The sequence below is a fragment of the Ranitomeya imitator genome, chromosome 7, assembly GCF_032444005.1.
Source record: "Ranitomeya imitator isolate aRanImi1 chromosome 7, aRanImi1.pri, whole genome shotgun sequence".
Classification (NCBI taxonomy): domain Eukaryota; kingdom Metazoa; phylum Chordata; class Amphibia; order Anura; family Dendrobatidae; genus Ranitomeya; species Ranitomeya imitator.
The window spans coordinates 223,392,208-223,416,042 of record NC_091288.1 but is presented as its reverse complement, the minus strand read 5'-3'; the positions used below and the strand labels follow the sequence as shown (position 1 = coordinate 223,416,042).

General features: G+C 44.1%; 1 protein-coding gene across 1 annotated transcript; it reads right to left on the bottom strand.

Annotated features, from left to right (window-relative positions):
- Positions 1 to 4,961: 4,961 nt before the first annotated feature.
- LOC138645691 (uncharacterized) lies at positions 4,962 to 16,961 on the bottom strand. The gene is made up of 4 exons (XM_069735162.1): positions 16,597 to 16,961; positions 13,127 to 13,250; positions 11,463 to 11,536; positions 4,962 to 6,004 (listed from the first exon to the last, which is right to left on the bottom strand). The coding sequence occupies exons 1-4, from the start codon at positions 16,910 to 16,912 to the stop codon at positions 5,481 to 5,483; spliced, it is 1,038 nt and encodes a 345-aa protein (XP_069591263.1). The 5' UTR covers positions 16,913 to 16,961; the 3' UTR covers positions 4,962 to 5,480.
- Between the last annotated feature and the right edge of the window lie 6,874 nt (positions 16,962 to 23,835).

The window sequence follows — 23,835 nt, the reverse complement described above, 5'->3', positions numbered from 1 at the left end:
CTATATACAGTGGGGCAAAAAAGTATTTAGTCAGTCAGCAATAGTGCAAGTTCCACCACTTAAAAAGATGAGAGGCGTCTGTAATTTACATCATAGGTAGACCTCAACTATGGGAGACAAACTGAGAAAAAAAAATCCAGAAAATCACATTGTCTGTTTTTTTATCATTTTTTTTGCATATTATGGTGGAAAATAAGTATTTGGTCAGAAACAAACAATCAAGATTTCTGGCTCTCCAGATTTGTAACTTCTTCTTTAAGAGTCTCCTCTTTCCTCCACTCATTACCTGTAGTAATGGCACCTGTTTAAACTTGTTATCAGTATAAAAAGACACCTGTGCACACCCTCAAACAGTCTGACTCCAAACTCCACTATGGTGAAGACCAAAGAGCTGTCAAAGGACACCAGAAACAAAATTGTAGCCCTGCACCAGGCTGGGAAGACTGAATCTGCAATAGCCAACCAGCTTGGAGTGAAGAAATCAACAGTGGGAGCAATAATTAGAAAATGGAAGACATACAAGACCACTGATAATCTCCCTCGATCTGGGGCTCCACGCAAAATCCCACCCCGTGGGGTCAGAATGATCACAAGAACGGTGAGCAAAAATCCCAGAACCACGCGGGGGGACCTAGTGAATGAACTGCAGAGAGCTGGGACCAATGTAACAAGGCCTACCATAAGTAACACACTACGCCACCATGGACTCAGATCCTGCAGTGCCAGACGTGTCCCACTGCTTAAGCCAGTACATGTCCGGGCCCGTCTGAAGTTTGCTAGAGAGCATTTGGATGATCCAGAGGAGTTTTGGGAGAATGTCCTATGGTCTGATGAAACCAAACTGGAACTGTTTGGTAGAAACACAACTTGTCGTGTTTGGAGGAAAAAGAATACTGAGTTGCATCCATCAAACACCATACCTACTGTAAAGCATGGTGGTGGAAACATCATGCTTTGGGGCTGTTTCTCTGCAAAGGGGCTAGGACGACTGATCCGGGTACATGAAAGAATGAATGGGGCCATGTATCGTGAGATTTTGAGTGCAAACCTCCTTCCATCAGCAAGGGCATTGAAGATGAAACGTGGCTGGGTCTTTCAACATGACAATGATCCAAAGCACACCGCCAGGGCAACGAAGGAGTGGCTTCGTAAGAAGCATATGAAGGTCCTGAAGTGGCCTAGCCAGTCTCCAGATCTCAACCCTATAGAAAACCTTTGAAGGGAGTTGAAAGTCCGTGTTGCCAAGCGAAAAGCCAAAAACATCACTGCTCTAGAGGAGATCTGCATGGAGGAATGGGCCAACATACCAACAACAGTGTGTGGCAACCTTGTGAAGACTTACAGAAAACGTTTGACCTCTGTCATTGCCAACAAAGGATATATTACAAAGTATTGAGATGAAATTTTGTTTCTGACCAAATACTTATTTTCCACCATAATATGCAAATAAAATGTTAAAAAAACAGACAATGTGATTTTCTGGATTTTTTTTTCTCAGTTTGTCTCCCATAGTTGAGGTCTACCTATGATGTAAATTACAGACGCCTCTCATCTTTTTAAGTGGTGGAACTTGCACTATTGCTGACTGACTAAATACTTTTTTGCCCCACTGTATAGGGAGCCCGGTGGCTCAGTGGTTAGCACTGTACTATATATAGGGAGCCCGGTGGCTCAGTGGTTAGCACTGTACTATATATAGGGAGCCCGGTGGTTCAGTGGTTAGCACTGTACTATATATAGGGAGCCCGGTGGCTCAGTGGTTAGCACTGTACTATATATAGGGAGCCCCGTGGCTCAGTGGTTAGCACTGTACTATATATAGGGAGCCCGGTGGCTCAGTGGTTAGCACTGTACTATATATAGGGAGCCCCGTGGCTCAGTGGTTAGCACTGTACTATATATAGGGAGCCCCGTGGCTCAGTGGTTAGCACTGTATTATATATAGGGAACCCGGTGGCTCAGTGGTTAGCAATGTAGTATAACAATGTCTGACTACAATTTTGTCAAAAAGAAATGAAGGATTCATGGCCCAGCAGGATAGAGCTTCCCTACAGCCTTCATTGCAGTCTTGTTCTGCATATTGACGTCATTTGAAAACGATGATATGAAGTCAATGGATACTTGTAGCATAGCTTTTGTCTCGTAGTCCAATTTCAGCCGATAATGTTGGGTGGCACAGTGCATGGCAGCCACAATCCTCTATATCTCCATTCCAGGTGCACTTACAGCTCGGCGTTACATTGATTTGGCCATGGGACCAGTGATCATAAATCGGTTGCATTAGAATACCAGATGTGAGGCTCACGTTGTGAAGTGGACTTATGAAGCCACGGGTCCGGTTGGGTTCTCAGACCCCGGGCGTTGGTGCAGCTCGCAGGATGGGACTTGGGGTGCGAGGACGTGGCACACTCACAGGAATCTAGGGAGCAGCAGGACAGGTGAAGTGGGAATAGGCACGGTAGTCACAGACGGCGGAGAACACCAAACTAAACTCTTGGATCTCAATCGTAAGACACAAGTGTGTGTCCCTACTGGCCTTATATAAGATCATGGAGGTGACGTCAGGGAGCCACACAATGAGATCTGCAATACCTGGGGTGGAGCCCACCATAGGGCAGCAGAACGAGGTGAAGGAAGTGTAGCCGGGGACAGGCTGTGCTCCACCAGACCATCCAAAGTACCAACGCTCACTGGTGTCAAACTCTCACCAACTTTGTGTTCTCAGAATAAAATTAATTTCCAGATGAAACAAGTCAGGCTCCGCTGTTCTTCCCTGCAGATACAGTCGCAGTTATCGCACAGGTGTAATCCACATATCCGGCCTCGGATTGGACGATACCTGCTGTTCCATGTGTATTTGACAATTGTTGACTTTCTGATTATGTTTTCACATTCCCATACTGCGCGTTATCTCTATGTTCACTCTTATCACTCATATATTGAGGCATGCGTTTCCAAAGACCGTCATATAGTCACATATTCAGGTGGGGTCACTTCAGGCCAATGTCATAATGTTACAGTATTATTATTATTATTTTGATATTTTGCATCTAAATTGGAGGAATGTTCCATTTCTAATCGTTAGCTGCACTCTAATAATAAGTGGCAGCAGCCGTGTCCCTAATCACAGCCTGTATCCCTAATGGTAGGAGAGTGACACAGTGGAAAGTAAGGCCGTGTCCTGCAGAAGGTCACCCATTCACCGTCCTACTGCTCTACACCGACACTCTCCTTCTTCATCAGTCTTGTGCACGTTATAGCCATAGTTCTGGTGTAATCCAAGAAGGAAGGAGGCACCGGTGTCCTATGAAAAGCCGGTAATTCAAATGCCGCATATAGTAAAATCACACTGACATGTTAGAATAGGAAAGATAGAACAGATACATACACAAAGAATACATATATACATACATGTCAGTAACACACACATATATATATATATGTACTGATATTGCACAGAAAGATAGAAGAAAAGTCGGTAATTCATCTGCCGTGTTCTGTGGAATCACAGCAGAAGCCAACAGAATAGAAGAGATGGATGACATATAGCAAATACATATAGAATATATAGATATATAGATGTCAGTGACAAAAACAATTAGTACAGTGTGTGTGCAAATTACTGGACATGGTATGTAATTAATAAAATATAATTTTACGGAAAAAAATGGCATGGACTCAATTTTCCCAACCAGCAAAGGGAAAGCCAGTGACTGGGGGCAGATGTTTATAGCCCGGGAAGGGGCTTCCCAGGCTATTAATATCAGCTCACAGCTGTATACTTAGCCTTTGCTGACTACTAAAATGGGGGACCACCCCAAAAATGACTTGAGGTCCCCCCCATAATTAATAAACAGCAAAAGCTATGCAACATCTGCGGGCTGATATTAATAGCCTAGGAAAGGACCATGGATATTTCCCCCCGGCTAAAAACATCAGCCGTTTAATAGACAGTTTACACAGGCAGACCACTCATTAGGATGCGCAGTGGACCATCTGTATCAGATCAGTCTATGCACACAGGCTGCCACTATTCAAGGCAGCACAAGTCCAGTTTGCACAGGATAATGTGCTGCCGAGAATTATGATTTTTTTAAGTGCCTCATTTCACCTGATGAACAAGCATTCTGCTCATTTATAGGGTGAATTGAAGCCTGAAAGACTATTGAGAAATGAGAACTCCTAGAAAAGTTCGTCCAAGAAGTATCTGTCAGTGTAAACGTATATTTAGGACACCATCAAGTCACAATTTTTGTAACTGCATTTACTATGATAACATTACAGCTTTCACGCTAAGACTTTTCGAATCACCAATTTTTGGTAGTTCTAAAATACTCAAATCTCAGTTTACCGGACATAATGTGATTTTTTCCCACATTTTTTAGTTATTGGCTCAGCAAAATACTCAACATTTCTATGTGGTGAAGCGTGTAGGCTCAACATAAAATGACATCATATGGTCAGAGCCCGAGTGGGATCAGGAACTGGGTCCTCACCAGACCCAACAGATGCCATCTGTCCATGTGTAATACTCATCCTCAGTTACATGGGAACCACGATTTTGATAGTGAGGTAGACTTGGCAGATGCTCTCTGCTCTTTGTGAAGATCTCAGCACAATCATACATGTCACAGTCTGTATATCTAGTTCTCAGCTGTATAATTCTTCTTCGTCATCACTCCTTGGGTAGAATTTGATGACGGTCACAGAAGGTCACCTACTCACTCTTCTGCAGGTCTACACCGACACTCTCCTCCCTCCCCAATGCCGCTTAGTCTTGTGCATATTATATCCAGACATCCATCCTCTCTGTGTGCTTTTATCCACCAACTAAAGAGTGTATAGACTGAGGTCAGGATATCCCGATGATGGCCCACAACCACATGGGCGCAAACCCACATACAGTCAAAAAGAAGTGGCCTCCAGACATGGCTCTAGAGACCGAAAATGTAACAAGACACTGGAGGTGGATTGATTTTATTGGAGTACATACAATAAGTGTAAATTGGATAAAAATACAAATCATATAACAGATCCGGGTATAATAAAGGCGATAGGGTCTAAAGTTCTAGTCTGTCACCGATTTACATGACCTGCCCCTGTTATCCTACAACCAGGGGGCTCAAGAACATCTGGCCAAGAGTTGCTATAGGACCCTTACCAATGATTAGTCCATTGTCTGCACCCTGGGAACTTCACAGAAGATTATGCTTTTTAATTAGGCTATGTTCATACATTGAAAAATCTATAAAGAAACAGTCATAAAATGTTTGCACCAAATTCTCCTTGTGCTGACGTAGCCTGTGGTGGATCTCCGATGGCCATGCTTTCTTAAAAAAAATCTTATAATTTATAAGCATAGTCTGCTCTCTGGATGAATTATTGCGTGCATTATACCTATGGGGACATTATGGGACATGGCACAGATCCATATTCACGCTCACCACTGTCCTCCATTTGAACCATGCAGTATTTTCATATTATTTGCTTTTCCTTTTTTCTTTCCGTTTTTCCTTCTCCATATTTTTCAATCTCTCCTCATGCTCGAACTGATCTCGCAATTTCTGTCTCTCGAAATGTCGTTGTAATCTCTCCATTCTTTCCTTATATGCCACTCGATTTTTTTGGATCCTTGCTTCCTCCTCCTGCTGCCGTAGTCTGAAGGCCTGCTCCATCCGAACGTTCTCCACATCTTTCTGTCTGGCTAGATTTGCCTCGTGAAGCTTCATTTCCCTTTGGTGAATATAATTCAGCACAAATAGTTTCCGATCAATCATCTCCTGATCGGCGTCCCGGGGCTGTTTGTCTCGGAACTGGGCGTCACTGATGACTTCATAGAGGAACCGGATGACCGCCTCGTGAGTTTCCCTTTTTTTCTTCGGATTCTTATCTGTGTAATTTTCGATGGAAAAAAAATTCTCGACTCCGATGTCCCTGAACATATTCTGAATCTCGGTGTTGTTCTCGTGATTCCGGTGAGTGAGGACAACGATGGGAACAACCTCTGAAACGAAAGTAACAGTGAAACATCAGAACTGATTCCAGTTACAGATGAATGGAACGGTGAATGTTCAGCTTTTTCTCTTTCACTATTTCACACACGTTCAATGACTGAGGCGAAGCTCCGCGCGTAAGTCAATGGAGACTGCCAGGGACACAATATGTGTCAGGACTTTCTTTATCCCATAAATTCCCAATATCACAGACCGGGAAGGTCACGAGTACCACCCGCTGTGATCTTTGTAGCGAACAGCTCTCTGCTGCCCCCTATTGTCTGGACAATTACATGACTGGCTGACGATCAATGGAGGAGGCCACAGCCTGTTCACGCCGCCGGCTATCGGAAAATTAACTATGAGCGTACAGCATACACACCTCTGGATTCCAACACAGGGAATATGTGTACACACTCCGCTACGGTCACACGCCGCGGGCCAGTCCGACCCCCCTATTCTCACTCTGCCTGCTGCTTGTGTGTGTGTGAATCCTAAACCCCTCATTTCCCCTTCCCTGAAGAATTTTTATGGTTCTATGCTGCAAGCAAACCATTCTCCCTAAAACTACTCATTCCCTCCTCCCGCATAATACCAGCCAAAACTGGTACTTTCTTTGCTGAGATTCTTTGTTCTATTAATGTGATATATAGGGGCACCTATCGGGGCTAGGGTTATAAGAATTATATATTCTCGATGTCCATTGATAGATCGATCACTCACTGAAAGGGCTAGCAGCTAAAAGCAACGAGTGCAAAGTATGAATTTCTCAGTAAGCGGTTCATGTAATTACTCTGTGTTCACACTTAAAACAATGCCCCTGACGTGCGGAACCTCATGAGCATGGTGTCGTACTTATGCGAGGTTCACACAGCAAGTTATGCATAAAATAGTTAACATAGCTCCAAGTAAAGGGGAGGTGTCAGCCTCTAAGTGATGTCACCAAAGGGGGAGTGCCTGTGTTTTGAGCTAGAATAACTTAGTGAGACAGCATTCTTGCAGCGTATTGTGTCCGGGTCTAGCTGCTGTCTAGATGTGTGGTATGCATCTAGATGTGACTCCCCTCCTTTGCACACGGCCAGTCAAAAGATGAAATGATCTGAACGAAATGTAAGTGTTCTTTCAATTTTAATCCCTGTTTATTTGTAATTGCATTATACACATGATTTTGTCTTCTTTATAATATCTTTTTATACCTTGTAAACACTGCCTACCTTTTTTGGAGTTAAATATATAATTTACTAGCTTGTCTCCTCATGCTCTAAACGAACTGTCACGTCTTCTGAAGTGAATTACGCTACTGATTTGGGTTGGCTCCAGACCTGTTAATCCTTAGGAAATCGGAGCTGGTGGCAGCATACTTTGTTCTGTGCATTTGGGAGGCTTTGTAGCGATGGCGGCGTTGATAATTATTGTTCCCGCCCATGTGGGAGTAGTTATATCGCCCTCGCTGCAGCATGCCCAATAGCCAGGACATAGCAGGCAGCCTTTCTGGTTACCCTAGGTGCAGTACCTAGTCTGACCAGAGGGTAAGGGGGCGCCAGAGAGCTGCAAGTTCCAAACTGGAACTGGGAAGTGGGATATAGATAAATCCCCTTCAGAAGGAACCAGGGGCAACCAAACAACCCCGGTTCATGACAAATTTGTGTGAGTGGTGGGTATGATAAAGGTATCTTCCCCGTGAACCGTGACAGATTGGTGGGATCCCTGACATATCCGTTGGGATCCGTGACATATTGGTGGCAGCACAGTGGGATCCATGACACCCCTCTAAGATAACCTCACAAAAGCCCGGTTGTGGGTTGGACTCTTTATGTGGGTTAGCCCTTCATGATTTTAGGAAAACACAATTTATGTAATAACTCCCCATAGTGCGATCGCAGAGGTTTGTGACTGATGTCATCTTTTCTATCAGGATTTTAGCTATGCGTAGAGACCACACATGGCCTAGCTACCGGTGGTTATATGGCCCCTATAGCAGGGGTTATAATTATGAGAAAATATGTGCATTTTTGCCTAGTTATCCCAATGCTGACAATGTACGTCTCATTAATATCGGATGGATAGAAATTCCAATATTTGATATTTTCTCCTGGAGCCATATTGTCTGCTCTCTCATCGTAATGCCGTGACCATGGCTATTTGTAAAGGGTGTTATATCTTCTTTGATCCACTTCAAACACTAATAAGACTTTCCCTGTCTCTGTCCAGCACCAGGACAAACAGCCATAGAGGGGCGGCACCAGGACAGTCAGCCATAAAGGGGCGGCACCAGAACAGACAGCCATAGAGGGGCAGCACCAGGACAGACAGCCATAAAGGGGCGGCACCAGGACAGACAGCCATAGAGGGGCAGCACCAGGACAGACAGCCATAGAGGGGCAGCACCAGGATAGACAGCCATAGAGGTGCAGAACCAGGACAGACAGCCATAGAGGGGCAGCACCAGGATAGACAGCCATAGAGGTGCAGAACCAGGACAGACAGCCATAGAGGGGCAGCACCAGGATAGACAGCCATAAAGAGGCGGCACCAGGACAGACAGCCATAGAGGGGCGGCACCAGATCAGACAGCCATAGAGGGGCAGCACCAGGACAGTCAGCCATAAAGGGGCGGCACCAGAACAGACAGCCGTAGAGGGGCAGCACCAGGACAGACAGCCGTAGAGGGGCAGCACCAGGATAGACAGCCATAGAGGTGCAGAACCAGGACAGACAGCCATAGAGGGGCAGCATCAGGACAGACAGCCGTAGAGGGGCAGCACCAGGATAGACAGCCATAGAGGTGCAGAACCAGGACAGACAGCCATAGAGGGGCAGCATCAGGACAGTCAGCCATAAAGAAGCGGCACCAGGACAGACAACCATAAAGGGGCAGCACCAGGACAGTCAGCCATAAAGGGGCGGCACCAGAACAGACAGCCATAGAGGGGCAGCACCAGGACAGACAGCCGTAGAGGGGCAGCACCAGGATAGACAGCCATAGAGGTGCAGAACCAGGACAGACAGCCATAGAGGGGCAGCATCAGGACAGTCAGCCATAAAGGGTTGGCATCAGGACACACAACCATAAAGGGGCGGCACCATGACAGACAGCCATAAAGGGGTGGCATCAGGACAGTCAGCCATAAAGGGGCGGCACCAGGACAGACAGCCATAAAGGGGTGGCATCAGGACAGTCAGCCATAAAGCGGCAGCACCAGGACAGACAGTCATAAAGGGGCGGCATCAGGACAGACAGCCATAAAGCAGCAACACTAGGACAGACAGCCATAAAGGGGCAGCACCAGGACAGACAGCCTTAAAGGGGTGGCACCAGGACAGACAGCCATAAAGGGGCGGCACGCACTGGGGGCCATTCAAGCAGAGCCAGTAAACTTTCAGGGCAACAGTTACCCCATTATCCTCACTTCTGTGCTTAACCACTGTGCCGCCCATGATTGATGTTACCATTACAACGTCCTTGAGGCTGGCCATCAAAGCCGAGCCTGCTCACCACCATGAGGTTTTACATCCTCTATTAGTTACAATGAGTCCACCTTAACTTGTCTGCAACTTCCATCTGACTCCTATACTGCAAAGTCGTGAGGGGTTATAAATTAGGACAAGAAACAGTTAGATCTCCTCTCCAAGTCAGGTTGCTAAGAGAACAGCTTGGTGGATTAGGTACGTAGGGATGAGCGAACCTGTGGATGTTCGGGTTCGTTGGATTCACTCATCTCTACACGTAAACTAAAAGTTATGGCAAGTATGGTTTGAGTCTACAGATTACTTGAGAACCGAAGAGTACAATATAATCCAAGGACAGCTCCAGCAAAACGTGTGAGGAAGAGCATTCCCTTGTTCCTGCCAGGCCGTTATGGAGCAGTTAGTGGGAGAAAAGTGTGACAAAGCATCAGCACGTCTACTACTGGGCTAGAGTGATGCCTTGATTCTCTACAACACACAGGGCAAAGCCACTGCAAACATGCCGCTACACAGGAAGAATAGTCAGCTAGAAGTAAGATACTGACAGCCACTATGGGGACAACATCTGCTACCGCCCCTCACACATAAAGAAGATTAGTGAGACGGGACATGGAGGCCAGCTAGAGGGATGGAAGGTGATTCCAGAGAGCCAGTTCTGGAAACACCAGCTCTACACACTGGAGAGACTCGCTGCCCTGCGCTCCTCATGCAACCCAGTTCTCTGATTCTGCCACCATCTACCTTCTACAACATGGGAACTTCTGTCACGTACACATGTTTCATTGCTCTGTTATGATAGGCAATTCAGTATCACAATGGACATAGCGATCAGAGCACATACAGTGATCTGACAATAACCCAAAATAATAGAACGAGCTCTGAGACGTGGAAACTCTGTAGACCGCAATCCCTGATCCTAACAAACCACACTAGAGGCAGCCGTGGATTGCGCCTAACGCTACCTATGCAACTCGACACAGCCTGAGAAACTAACTAGCCTGAAGATAGAAAAATAAGCCTACCTTGCCTCAGAGAAATACCCCAAAGGAAAAGGCAGCCCCCCACATATAATGACTGTGAGTTAAGATGAAAAGACAAACGTAGAGATGAAATAGATTCAGCAAAGTGAGGCCCGACTTTCTTAACAGAGCAAAGATAGGAAAGATAACTTTGCGGTCCACACAAAACCCTAAAGAAAACCACGCAAAGGGGGCAAAAAGACCCTCCGTACCGAACTAACGGCACGGAGGTACACCCTTTGCGTCCCAGAGCTTCCAGCAAAACAAATAGACAAGCTGGACAGAAAAAATAGCAAACAAATAGCAAAGGAGAACTTAGCTATGCAGAGCAGCAGACCACAGGAATGATCCAGGGAAAAACAAGTCCAACACTGGAACATTGACAGGAAGCATGGATCAAAGCATTAGGTGGAGTTAAGTAGAGAAGCACCTAACGACCTCACCAGATCACCTGAGGGAGGAAACTCAGAAGCTGCAGTACCACTTTCCTCGACAAACGGAAGCTCCCAGAGAGAATCAGCCGAAGTACCACTTGTGACCAAAGGAGTGAACTCTGCCACAGAATTCACAACATTGCTCCATCTCTGGCTGTTATCCTAATGGCTGTGTTGGAAGTAAAAGTTAACCTGTTCCACCATTAACACCTGACTCTTCTGTCTCCATCTGCACCAACACTTTGGGGAGCGCCATCACGTTAAGAGGGAACAGTAAAAAGTGGCGTTTAACCCCAGCACACCCACAGCCATGTGCCTCCTCACATTGTCTATGGAGCACCAGGCACGGGGCACGGCCACCATCATCTGTGTGACAGGAAGAAGAGGATCCGACCCATGCCGGTGTACTCGATGGTCTCCACCCTGAGCTCCAGATGTTGCAATAGCTTTACATATGGCACAAATATCAGAGTAATGTTGAAGAGCTACCGGGTTCTTACCCGCCAATACATGCATGATGGATCTGTATATACATGGAGGAGACTTACTTGTTAGCTCTTTGGCCACACAAAATATGTCTTTTAGCTCTTCCTTTAGCCCAGGAGTTGGTGAAGTTGTCACACTAAATAAAACAGAAAGAAATCAATAAACCGATCCCAATTTTCATCAATACAGAGCAATAATGCAGATAGGAGTGTGAGTGTTGGGCAACGACTGCAGGCAGCTACTGGTGAAACGATATGGCGGCAGAGATGACGGCTGCTTATGAGACGGGCTAGAGCTCAGCCGATCTCTGGAAATTCTAATTTACAAACTTCACAAAGTTTTACCCCAAAAATTTGATTTCCAGCAAATGAATTTGATCCAATCTTAATAATGAAAAGAAATTGCTTCTAAAATACAATAATGTACATGAGGAAGAGGAGAGTAGGAGCCACTGATCATAAGAGCTTATACTCTACAGGAGAGAGGACCTCAATGACCTTAAGAGCTTACACTACAGAAGAGAAAGAAATACCCGGTGACTGTGGAGATAGAAAATGAATTTGCTGTATGGGGAAGTGCTGATCTCTGATAGCCCAGGTACTAACCACCACTGTACAAGTTATGTTAAAGATTTTAGACGGTGTAGGACCGTCCTGATCAGAGTTACCTTGTCGTCGTGGGATGGCTTTTATTCTATTTTTGTTCAAAAACAGTATTACTAAAAACTCTGTGTTATTTAAATGCATTTTTTGCTTTCTATTTACTTAGTTACAGCAGGGTTTTTGCTCAGTTTTTTCTCTTGTAGGTTTTAGATGTTTTATGGCCAATGTGAACATAACTTTATGTGCTGCATGTGTACCAAGTCAAGCTCATTTTTTTTTTCTTTGTACTATTGCATTCTGTGCAAACTGGGGTGCGGCCTCCCTCTCCTGAGCTGGAAATTGTATATTAGGCTTCCCCAGACTGGTGTCCACTGGTTGGGCCCAGTTCTTTTGTCTGCCCATATTCACACACTGAGGTCAACATTGACACATGGTAAGGTTTTTAATATTAGACAGTGCAGGTCCATCCCGATCAGAGTTACCTTGTCGTGGTGGGATGGTATTTATGCTATTTTTAATCAAAAAACAGTATTACTAAAAACTCTGTATTTTTTAAATGCACTTTTTTGCTTTTTATTTACTCAGTTACAGCATGGGTTTGATCATTTTTTCTCTAGTAGTTTTTGTATATTTATGGCCAATGTGAACATGCGTTTATGTGCTGCATGTGTACCAACTCAAATCAAGCTCAATTTTTGTGTTTTTCTTTTTTTAAGTTATGGTAATCTGTAAGGTGTCATAGTCGTAGGCCATTATGGAGGAGCTTGAGATTTCTAATTCTTCAGCAGCTGTGTCATGTTTCTGGGCAAGATCTTATTTTTTTGTGGACTTCAAATAAAATTTTAAAGTGATTTAATTTGGCATTAAAAGCCAAAAAAATTCAGGAAATTAAATTTGAACTTGATCCTCCGGCGATCGTTCTGCTCACCTCTAGTCCTTGTACCTCAGGGAGCCCACTTGTCTCAGCGCCTCATACATTAACCCCTGTACACACGGGACGTTGCTGGTACAGATTTTGCTCCTGGCTCTTTCTAAACTGATACATGCAGCAGCTTCTGAATATATATGTAAGAAATGTCTGATCACTGAGATTGGGATGAGATACTCGGGAGAAGATCTCCTACCTGTACACGAATATAGGAATGGTGAAATCAGAGGCTTTCACGTGGGTCTCGGCTTCCACAATCCTGTCCACCAGCCCAAATCCATGGCTCCAATCCACCGACTTGTCCAGAGGCAGCAAATTTGCTGAAAATTAAATTTAGGCATCAAATCAGTGATAACAATTATAAACGATACAATCAGAAGGAATTGAATTCATCATCATCACATTGTCTTTTTTCAGTTACGTCTGACATATTGAGGATGTCTCGTGACCTGTGACCACCGCTCCGGTCATTGAGGCGGCTGCAACAGTCAGAACCGGGGATCACGGGACCCTCATTCTGGACAATGGTGGAGGTCCCAAAGTGAACCCCTGCATCTATTACACATGAGAACAAAATGTGCTGTGATCCGTATATAAATAATACAAGGGGAAGTAAAAAATAATCCGCACCCGACCCGGACTGCAGAATTTATTTTAATCATCTTCCAGAAAAGATACATTCGGAATGTTCAGCCATAATCTCTCTGTGTTCAGGACACTAAACAAGATTTCACATCCACATACTGTACATACTGGACACTGTCACACTAAACAGCTGGTGGACGGACATGGACGTGCAATGAGAAGTGTATCAATAAGAATAGCATAAAGCTATGCTCAGATAATCGCTACAATTATCATAGTAATTGAATCTTACACACAGGGATTTATAGAAGAAATAACGATTTGTGGGGTTCCATATAACTAACATGGCACATCTAGTGCTTGGGCTGCAGATCTTACACATAAAATAGAAATAATTCACCCATCACTTTCTATTAAAAAGTGTCATATTCATTACCTTAATGAACGGGGACACATAATCGCCCGGCCGCAGGAGCTGCTGGAAGCTGGAACACGATGCTGCGAGGGCGCGCAGGGAAGGTAAGTAGGATGAGTTTTCTTTTACGTTTTCTCCTGGCGGGCCATTTTCAGTGCATGCCAGAGGGCCATTGTGGAAAACTTGCTGAAAAGATTACCCTCAGAAAATACCGGCTGTTTTCACCCACAAGGATTACAGGGGAGGGCCACACACACCAGGTGCAACTCAGTGAGTGGGCAAATGTCCACTAACTGGGCCATATTCATGAGACAGTTCCATCAGCAAGAGCTATCTGTGTGTGTAACTATGACGAGGATGGAGAACTTAACCAAGATGGTGAAGGACTACTTAAGTAACCATACCAGCGTCCTTCCTGATTCTTCAGTGCCCTTTAACTATTGGTTATCCTAGCTGCACACTTGGCCTGACCTCTCCTTGTACGCCTTGGCGGTGCTACCATGCCCTGATGCGAGTGTGCTGTCGGAGCGGATTTTTAGTTCGGCAGGTGCAATCATAACAGATCGCCATCCCATCTATTTCAGCTTTTTTCTCAGGCCTCCAAACCTGTTTGTTGGATCCAGCAGACAAATATTCGGCTTTCCCATTGACTTGCATTGGATTCGTTATTCGGTACGAATACACGGATATTAGAAATTATTTGTGCCAACTTTCCCAAATCTAAATATTTCACTATTTGCTAATCACTAATCATTGGAAGTCTTTTTCCTCCATGTTCGTCCACAAGCTGTTTAGCTCGACAGTATCCAGTATGTATTTGATCACCTTGCTTCTCGGGTTTGCCACAAGGTTTTAGGTCAGCAGTTATCAGCAGTACCTGTCCCCATGGACAGGACAGCACAGCACTGAATAAATCTATTGTAGCGTGAGCTGCGAGCCTCCAATGCACGGCTGCCTACACCTCTTCATCTGACGTGAATCCTCATCCTATGATTTATACATATTCCCTTGTTACTGTCTGACTTAATCAGTCTACGGTGTGTTCAGTGTGGTCATCAGATGGGTCTCCGACTCCATAGCCAACACTTGTGCAACCTTTCATGAACTCCTTTGTCCATCAATAGACAATTATGTGAAACAAAACACTTTCTCCATAGTTTTCACAAAGTCTTCAATAAATACGAGCACCAAACCTACCCTCAGACCCATCACAATGGCGGCAGGCATTTTTTCTCGCACCACACTCACAAAAGAAGTGATGGAACATGGTCAAACCTGCCCAACAATGACTGGGGAGACAGTGACCTCATGGAGAAAGTCAAGTGTTCATGCAACCGGAGTGTGGAACATATTAGCCCTCGTACTTTCAGTAGACAGTTTGCTATGCATTTATAATTTCACAGATCTATAGTTTAAAAGTTAAAACTAAATGAGACCAGATGCGAAGATGAACTTTCAATCATGGAAGCTAGCAACTATAACTTGAAGTATTACATTCATCCAGAAAGGAATCCAAGCCCTCCTCGTACTGTGCCTTCCGTAATGACAGTAGAACGTTCTTCCCTCTAGAGGTCATCGCTGACATTTACGACACGCCTGTATCTTCTGGAATATGTGACAGACCGGGGAAGATTCAGGGATGGAGTTATGACAAGGAAGACATCTATAATAACCCATTCGGGACAGACGAATGTTTCCATATTTTTCATTAAGAAACCATTAAATCTCCTTATTTAAAAGAAATCATGGCGAGACCTCAGGCTTTGCCCCGATCAATAATTCAGGGTATAATATTCATAAACTTCTGATCAAATTATATCCAACCACAAACATGAATGAATTTACCAGGTATTTTATCAAATTAGTTCAGGTTTAAAACAACTCAGAGATTAATGATGATCACTATGAAGAGATGTGGATGGAGGAGTTAGGAGCAGACCAAAAATCCTGAGCTTGTGGTCATTAATGTGATATTCATTTGATTTCTGATGACATCTGAAAGATGATAATAATGTGCGGTTGGAAGGACTCAAAGCCTTAACCCTATGGTGCCGTGCGATCATGGTGGGACTGGCCCAACCGATGAGACTTAGTGGTCACCCAAGTTCTAACTCAAAAAAAGAACTCCATGATGGGGTCTGGCACTACTTCTTGTTACCTTAAATCTCATTCTTGGTTAATGTTTACAATACAAATGGAATAAGAGTACTTGTTCGATAAATCTAAAGGGTGGTCCGAAGAATCTCTGCCTTGTCTGATACTGGGCGACACAGCCAGTAAGAAATCCACCATAATCAGGAGTAACTCAAGCCAACTGCATCAGTATATGCGGGACTCATCTCTTCGGCGTCTGTTCTGTATAACTTAGGATGCACGATGTGTCTATGCTGATGTCTATACCGTAATGTGACAATTTGGCTAAATGCAGCCATCCATACCCTGAGTATATGAGTGTCCTCTGAGTTTATAAGCAACAGTGACCATTGATGGTTATGTACCAGACACCTCCATACATTCACACACTGATCCCATACAGCATGGACCCAGGAATCCTAGTGGGTAACACCATCCATGGAGGAAGCCCAATTACAGAGACAATGTTCTGGAGAACGTCAGTAAGAAGCCAGGTCTTCCCTCGCACCTTCCCGTTTAGCTCTTACACTTACCAAGTTGGGCGAAGATCTCTCCAGTTTCATATGTGTTCATTTTGGAGCAGCCCCTGTTATCGACCAGGACAATGTTCTTGGTGAGCTGGTAAGTCAACCTCTCCGTCGTGTGACCCTCGTCTGCACCTGCTGCATTTGCGTGATTTTTGTAGTCACTGTTGGACCAGACACACATCACGGTGTTGATAAATGATGACTTCCCATGGCCGAGGTACCCGAACAGCTGCAGGAGGATTCTCTGAAAACCCTGGTTGCCCCTTTTACATTTGTCAAAGGTAAAATCTCTAATCTTCCTCCTCAGTTCTTCATCCTCCATGGCTGGTGAGATGTCTGCACCTTCAACGCTCTTCACTCGGAATAAACCATCAAGACGTTAGGCCAAAGTCTGGTTTTTATAGCCTCTTATATGTGAATGTTTCTTCAGACCTTATCTACAATTAGTTTTGCTCCTGATTTTTTCCCCTAAGGCCGTGTTCCGGGTAGATTTTAATACAGGGGTCAATGTATAGTTTCTTGCCAGAATATGTTTCTGCTTCCTTATATCACACTAGAAGATAGTGATGAGAAAATATTACAGTCTTAGCAATTTTCTCTTAACAGGAGGATCGATTATACTGCATTAAGATTGTGGATACTTTTTTGACCTGCGATCAGTCCACACTCAGGATCTATTTATTAAAGGGAGCCTGTCAGCAGATGTTGCCACTATAAGGTGCGGCCACTGACTTTCAGGGCTTATCTACAGCATTCTATAATGCTTTACATAAGCCCCCAGTCCGACCTGCGAGTGAAGACAAATAAGTTTTATTATACTCACGCGGGAAGGGCGGTTCGGTTTGATGGAAGTCGCAGGTCCTGGTCTGGCACCTCCCATCTTCTTGCTTCTTCATCGCTCTCCGACATCGCGCTCCTGCACAGGTGTGTTTATCTGCCCTGTTGAGGGCAGAGCAATGTGCTGCAGTGCTCAGGCTTCGGGAAAGGTCATAGAGGCCAAAACGTGATGTTAAGTGAGCGTGCTGGGATGAGGTGCTGGGAATCGCATGCTCAAGTGCTAATAGAGCATCTTAGGCGGCTCTGTTATTATGTTTGAGCCCCTGTGGCTGCATATCTCGTGGCTGTTTGACAGCCGAAACACATGCAGTGATTGCCAGTTTGTTAGGAGAACATGTCACCACTCGAACCCAGCAGCTCTTGTGCACCAGGCGGCAGCTCTTTCCTCTGAGCTATTCAGCTTAGTCGAATGTTCCTTGCTAAGCCAGATACTAGTACCTGTGTGGTTTTTGATTGTCTCCACCCTGAGTTCCTGATTAGCTCCACCTTGATTAAACATCCTATTTATACCTGGCACTGCACTTCCTTCCTTGCAAGATTATTGAGCTCCCAGCCTTTAGTCAAGCTTCTTTTGACCTGCTGGTTACTGACCTCTGACTATTCCTGACTACGCAACCTGTTGATCCTTTAACTATACTGCTGATCCAGTGTGCCCACTTCTGGCTATTCCAGACTATACAACCTGCTTATCCTCCCAACTATACTGCTGCTCCTTTTTACCAACCCCTGGCTAATCCTGTCTATGCTACCTGCCGGTGCTGACCCTAGTAGTTGCAATACCACTACTCCAACCCAGGTCACTCCATAACAGCACCGCAACAAGCAGGAAGAAGCACTGGGGTGACCAGAGGGAAAAGGTGGACAACTGTTCCCCAGAGCACCAACAAGCGGCAAGTTCTCAGGCCATGGGTTACGTGTTTCTTTTTTTTTCTGGTGTATTTCCATACAACCTTTCTCACCCAAAAAAGGGAATACGGTTCATGGTTTCTTGTTTTTCTCGACCATCTCCTCCTCTAATCCAAAACTATCCCTCCTCCAGCAGTTACCTCTACATTAAATGCACCTAACAGGGTGTAAGGCAGCAGTTTTCGTGTCCAAGAGGCAATGAGGCATTGGCCCAAGGAAGTTCAACTTAAACATCTTTATTTTCTAATTCACAAAATAAAACCAGAACTTTTATCCTCTGGTTTACAGATGTAGCATCTGTATCAGTGTGCTGCCGTGGGCGACTGCACCGCTGTATCCCTCATAGATGCGTCAGTACCTTTGCCTTCTCTGGCCTGAGTTTACACTCACATATACCTGTGTGCGTAGAGCCTCCTGCTCTGCAGCTTACAAACTTCACACTGGCACACCCAAACTTCAACTGAAAATGTAAATGGGTTTCATGGACATGGGCCACTCCCAAGACCCGGAGTGGAGGGAGAGATCATGCTTATTTCCAATTCTACAGATTTCTCCAAAAATAAAAGCCCATGTTGGGTTTTCCTAAATCTGTAACAATATGAAAAGATAAATATATACAGTTAGGGCCAGAAATATTTGGACAGTGACACAAGTTTTGTTATTTTAGCTGTTTACAAAAACATGTTCAGAAATACAATTATATATATAATATGGGCTGAAAGTGCACACTCCCAGCTGCAATATGATAGTTTCCACATCCAAATCGGAGAAAGGGTTTAGGAATCATAGCTCTGTAATGCATAGCGTCCTGTTTTTCAAGGGACCAAAAGTAATTGGACAATGGACTCTAAGGGCTGCATTTGACTCTGAAGGCGTCTCCCTCGTTAACCTGTAATCAATGAAGTAGTTATAAGGTCAGGGGTGGATTCCAGGTGTGTGGTTTTGCATTTGGAAGCTGTTGCTGTGAGCAGACAACATGCGGTCAAAGGAACTCTCAATTGAGGTGAAGCAGAACATCCTGAGGCTGAAAAAAAAGAAAAAATCCATCAGAGAGATAGCAGACATGCTTGGAGTAGCAAAATCAACAGTTGGGTACATTCTGAGAAAAAAGGAATTGACTGGTGAGCTTGGGAACTCAAAAAGGCCTGGGCGTCCACGGATGACAACAGTGGTGGATGATCGCCGCATACTTAATTTGGTGAAGAAGAACCCGTTCACAACATCAACTGAAGTCCAGAACACTCTCAGTGAAGTAGGTGTATCTGTCTCTAAGTCAACAGTAAAGAGAAGACTCCATGACAGTAAATACAAGGGGGACTTGTCAGGGAGTCACAAAAACATTGAACTTTAGGAAGGCAAAGTTTGAACAGCTTAGAGATGCCCTTAATCTGGTAGACTGGGACAATGTCCTCAGAAATAAGAATACAGATAATAAATGGGAAATGTTTAAGAACATCCTAAATAGGCAGTGTAAGCGGTTTATACCTTGTGGGAATAAAAGGACTAGAAATAGGAAAAACCCAATGTGGCTAAACAAAGAAGTAAGACAGGCAATTAACAGTAAAAAGAAAGCATTTGCACTACTAAAGCAGGATGGCACCATTGAAGCTCTAAAAAACTATAGGGAGAAAAATACTTTATCTAAAAAACTAATTAAAGCTGCCAAAAAGGAAACAGAGAAGCACATTGCTAAGGAGAGTAAAACTAATCCCAAACTGTTCTTCAACTATATCAATAGTAAAAGAATAAAAACTGAAAATGTAGGCCCCTTAAAAAATAGTGAGGAAAGAATGGTTGTAGATGACGAGGAAAAAGCTAACATATTAAACACCTTCTTCTCCACGGTATTCACGGTGGAAAATGAAATGCTAGGTGAAATCCCAAGAAACAATGAAAACCCTATATTAAGGGTCACCAATCTAACCCAAGAAGAGGTGCGAAACCGGCTAAATAAGATTAAAATAGATAAATCTCCGGGTCCGGATGGCATACACCCACGAGTACTAAGAGAACTAAGTAATGTAATAGATAAACCATTATTTCTTATTTTTAGGGACTCTATAGCGACAGGATCTGTTCCGCAGGGTTGGCGCATAGCAAATGTGGTGCCAATATTCAAAAAGGGCTCTAAAAGTGACCCTGGAAATTATAGGCCAGTAAGTCTAACCTCTATTGTTGGTAAAATATTTGAAGGGTTTCTGAGGGATGTTATTCTGGATTATCTCAATGAGAATAACTGTTTAACTCCATATCAGCATGGGTTTATGAGAAATCGCTCCTGTCAAACCAATCTAATCAGTTTTTATGAAGAGGTAAGCTATAGGCTGGACCACGGTGAGTCATTGGACGTGGTATATCTCGATTTTTCCAAAGCGTTTGATACCGTGCCGCACAAGAGGTTGGTACACAAAATGAGAATGCTTGGTCTGGGGGAAAATGTGTGTAAATGGGTTAGTAACTGGCTTAGTGATAGAAAGCAGAGGGTGGTTATAAATGGTATAGTCTCTAACTGGGTCGCTGTGACCAGTGGGGTACCGCAGGGGTCAGTATTGGGACCTGTTCTCTTCAACATATTCATTAATGATCTGGTAGAAGGTTTACACAGTAAAATATCGATATTTGCAGATGATACAAAACTATGTAAAGCAGTTAATACAAGAGAAGATAGTATTCTGCTACAGATGGATCTGGATAAGTTGGAAACTTGGGCTGAAAGGTGGCAGATGAGGTTTAACAATGATAAATGTAAGGTTATACACATGGGAAGAGGGAATCAATATCACCATTACACACTGAACGGGAAACCACTGGGCAAATCTGACAGGGAGAAGGACTTGGGGATCCTAGTTAATGATAAACTTACCTGGAGCAGCCAGTGCCAGGCAGCAGCTGCCAAGGCAAACAGGATCATGGGGTGCATTAAAAGAGGTCTGGATACACATGATGAGAGCCTTATACTGCCTCTGTACAAATCCCTAGTTAGACCGCACATGGAGTACTGTGTCCAGTTTTGGGCACCGGTGCTCAGGAAGGATATAATGGAACTAGAGAGAGTACAAAGGAGGGCAACAAAATTAATAAAGGGGATGGGAGAACTACAATACCCAGATAGATTAGCGAAATTAGGATTATTTAGTCTAGAAAAAAGACGACTGAGGGGCGACCTAATAACCATGTATAAGTATATAAGGGGACAATACAAATATCTCGCTGAGGATCTGTTTATACCAAGGAAGGTGACGGGCACAAGGGGGCATTCTTTGCGTCTGGAGGAGAGAAGGTTTTTCCACCAACATAGAAGAGGATTCTTTACTGTTAGGGCAGTGAGAATCTGGAATTGCTTGCCTGAGGAGGTGGTGATGGCGAACTCAGTCGAGGGGTTCAAGAGAGGCCTGGATGTCTTCCTGGAGCAGAACAATATTGTATCATACAATTATTAGGTTCTGTAGAAGGACGTAGACCTGGGGATTTATTATGATGGAATATAGGCTGAACTGGATGGACAAATGTCTTTTTTCGGCCTTACTAACTATGTTACTATGTTACTATGTATGTTACAAAGGGTTCACATCTAGATGCAAACCATTCATCAATACCAAAAATAGACAGAAAAACACCTCAAGAAGCCAGCTCAGTTCTGGAAAAGTATTCTATGGACAGATGAGACAAAGATCAACCTGTACCAGAATGATGGGAAGAAAAAAGTTTGGAGAAGAAAGGGAACGGCACATGATCCAAGGCACACCACATCCTCTGTAAAACATGGTGGAGGCAACGTGATGGCATGGGCATGCATGGCTTTCAATGGCACTGGGTCACTTGTGTTTATTGATGACATAAGAGCAGACAAGAGTAGCCGGATGAATTCTGAAGTGGACCGGGATATACTTTCAGCCCAGATTCAGCCAAATGCTGCAAAGTTGATTGGACGGCGCTTCATAGAACAGATGGACAATGACCCCAAGCATACAGCCAAAGCTACCCAGGAGTTCATGAGTGCCAAAAAGTGGAACATTCTGCAATGGCCAAGTCAATCTCCAGATCTAAACCCAATTGAGCATGCATTTCACTTGCTCAAATCCAGACTTAAGACGGAAAGACCCACAAACAAGCAAGACCTGAAGGCTGCGGCTGTAAAGGCCTGGCAAAGCATTAAGAAGGAGGAAACCCAGCGTTTGGTGATGTCCATGGGTTCCAGACTTAAGGCAGTGATTGCCTCCAAAGGATTTGCAACAAAATATTGAAAATAAAAATATTTTGTTTGGGTTATGTTTATTTGTCCAATTACTTTTGACCTCCTAAAATGTGGAGTGTTTGTAAAGAAATGTGTACAATTCCTACATTTTCTATCAGATATTTTTGTTCAACCCTTCAAATTAAACGTTACAATCTGCACTTGAATTCTGTTGTAGAGGTTTCATTTCAAATCCAATGTGGTGGCATGCAGAGCCCAACTCGCGAAAATTGTGTCACTGTCCAAATATTTCTGGCCCTAACTGTAACATACAATAGAACACCCAATTAAGATGCCAAGCATGGAATCAGAGCAGCGGTCTCTGGGGGATGATATAATAATACCTCAAACTCGCCCTAATAGACCCTAGGATCTGATGGCCTACCCGGCAACGGAGGTTGAGATTTTGAGATGTGGTGCCCCCACTTGACGATGGCTGTTCCTTCAATCCCTGTGAGTCCCTTATTTATAAAAATATCACACAGAAACACACAACAGATGCACTCAGACCCAAATAATGGATCTCAATGAGGGCACCTGGCTACTAATGTGTAGAGTCTCAGGCTAGTCAACAATTGCAGTTCTCGAAAAGATAAATTCTTATCTTACCAGTATGGCTATAGCCTCCAATGTATCAGACTTGGCTGTATTATCTCATAGATATATAATGATACAGTCTCCCGGCCTGTGGACTAAATGTAAATGCAAGGTCAAAGGAATGAGGAACTGAGATAGCACCCTCAAAACACTCAACATGGAGTTGGCCTCTATAAGTTGTAAGTCCATCTAGCCATCTCTCAAGAAAATAAATGGTAATAAAAGCTAAATGGGGTCAATAGTGCATCAGTGCCAGATAACAGTGCTATAATATCAGAAGGCATAAGTATCAATATAGTCAATGTGACCTTTATTAACAAATCACAGCTAAAATGTCTAAGGACAAAAAGAAGAGGAGTCCCAGTATTAAAGTGCAGGTGTGCGGAGATAGTCAAAAGCTCAGAGGTAAGAAAAAAGGCGTAGCGGTATTTCCAAGGTGAATCCCTTGCTCCAGCTGTAATAGATAAACTCATCCACAGTCCCGACGCGTTTCTCCCCCGTTTTCCTTTGTGAGGAGGTTCATCAGGGGACTTTCATACTCAGGAGGGCCTCACTAAAGGAAGGATATCAATCTGTCAAGGATGGGGATGTTACCTGAGGACCCCACATCCAATTTTGTAGTTGCCATATAGATGACATCATCGTCCTTTAGGCAAGTGGTGAAGACACCT

Bases quoted from the DNA above. Each gene is read 5' to 3' on its own strand.
- LOC138645691 (XM_069735162.1), bottom strand. From the start codon at position 16,912: ATGGAGGATGAAGAACTGAGGAGGAAGATTAGAGATTTTACCTTTGAC. The intron at 13,251-16,596 runs GTAAGTGTAAGA...TTTAATTTTCAG, and splicing joins AGAGATCTTCGCCCAACTTG to CAAATTTGCTGCCTCTGGAC. The intron at 11,537-13,126 runs GTAGGAGATCTT...TGTTTTATTTAG, and splicing joins ATTCCTATATTCGTGTACAG to TGTGACAACTTCACCAACTC.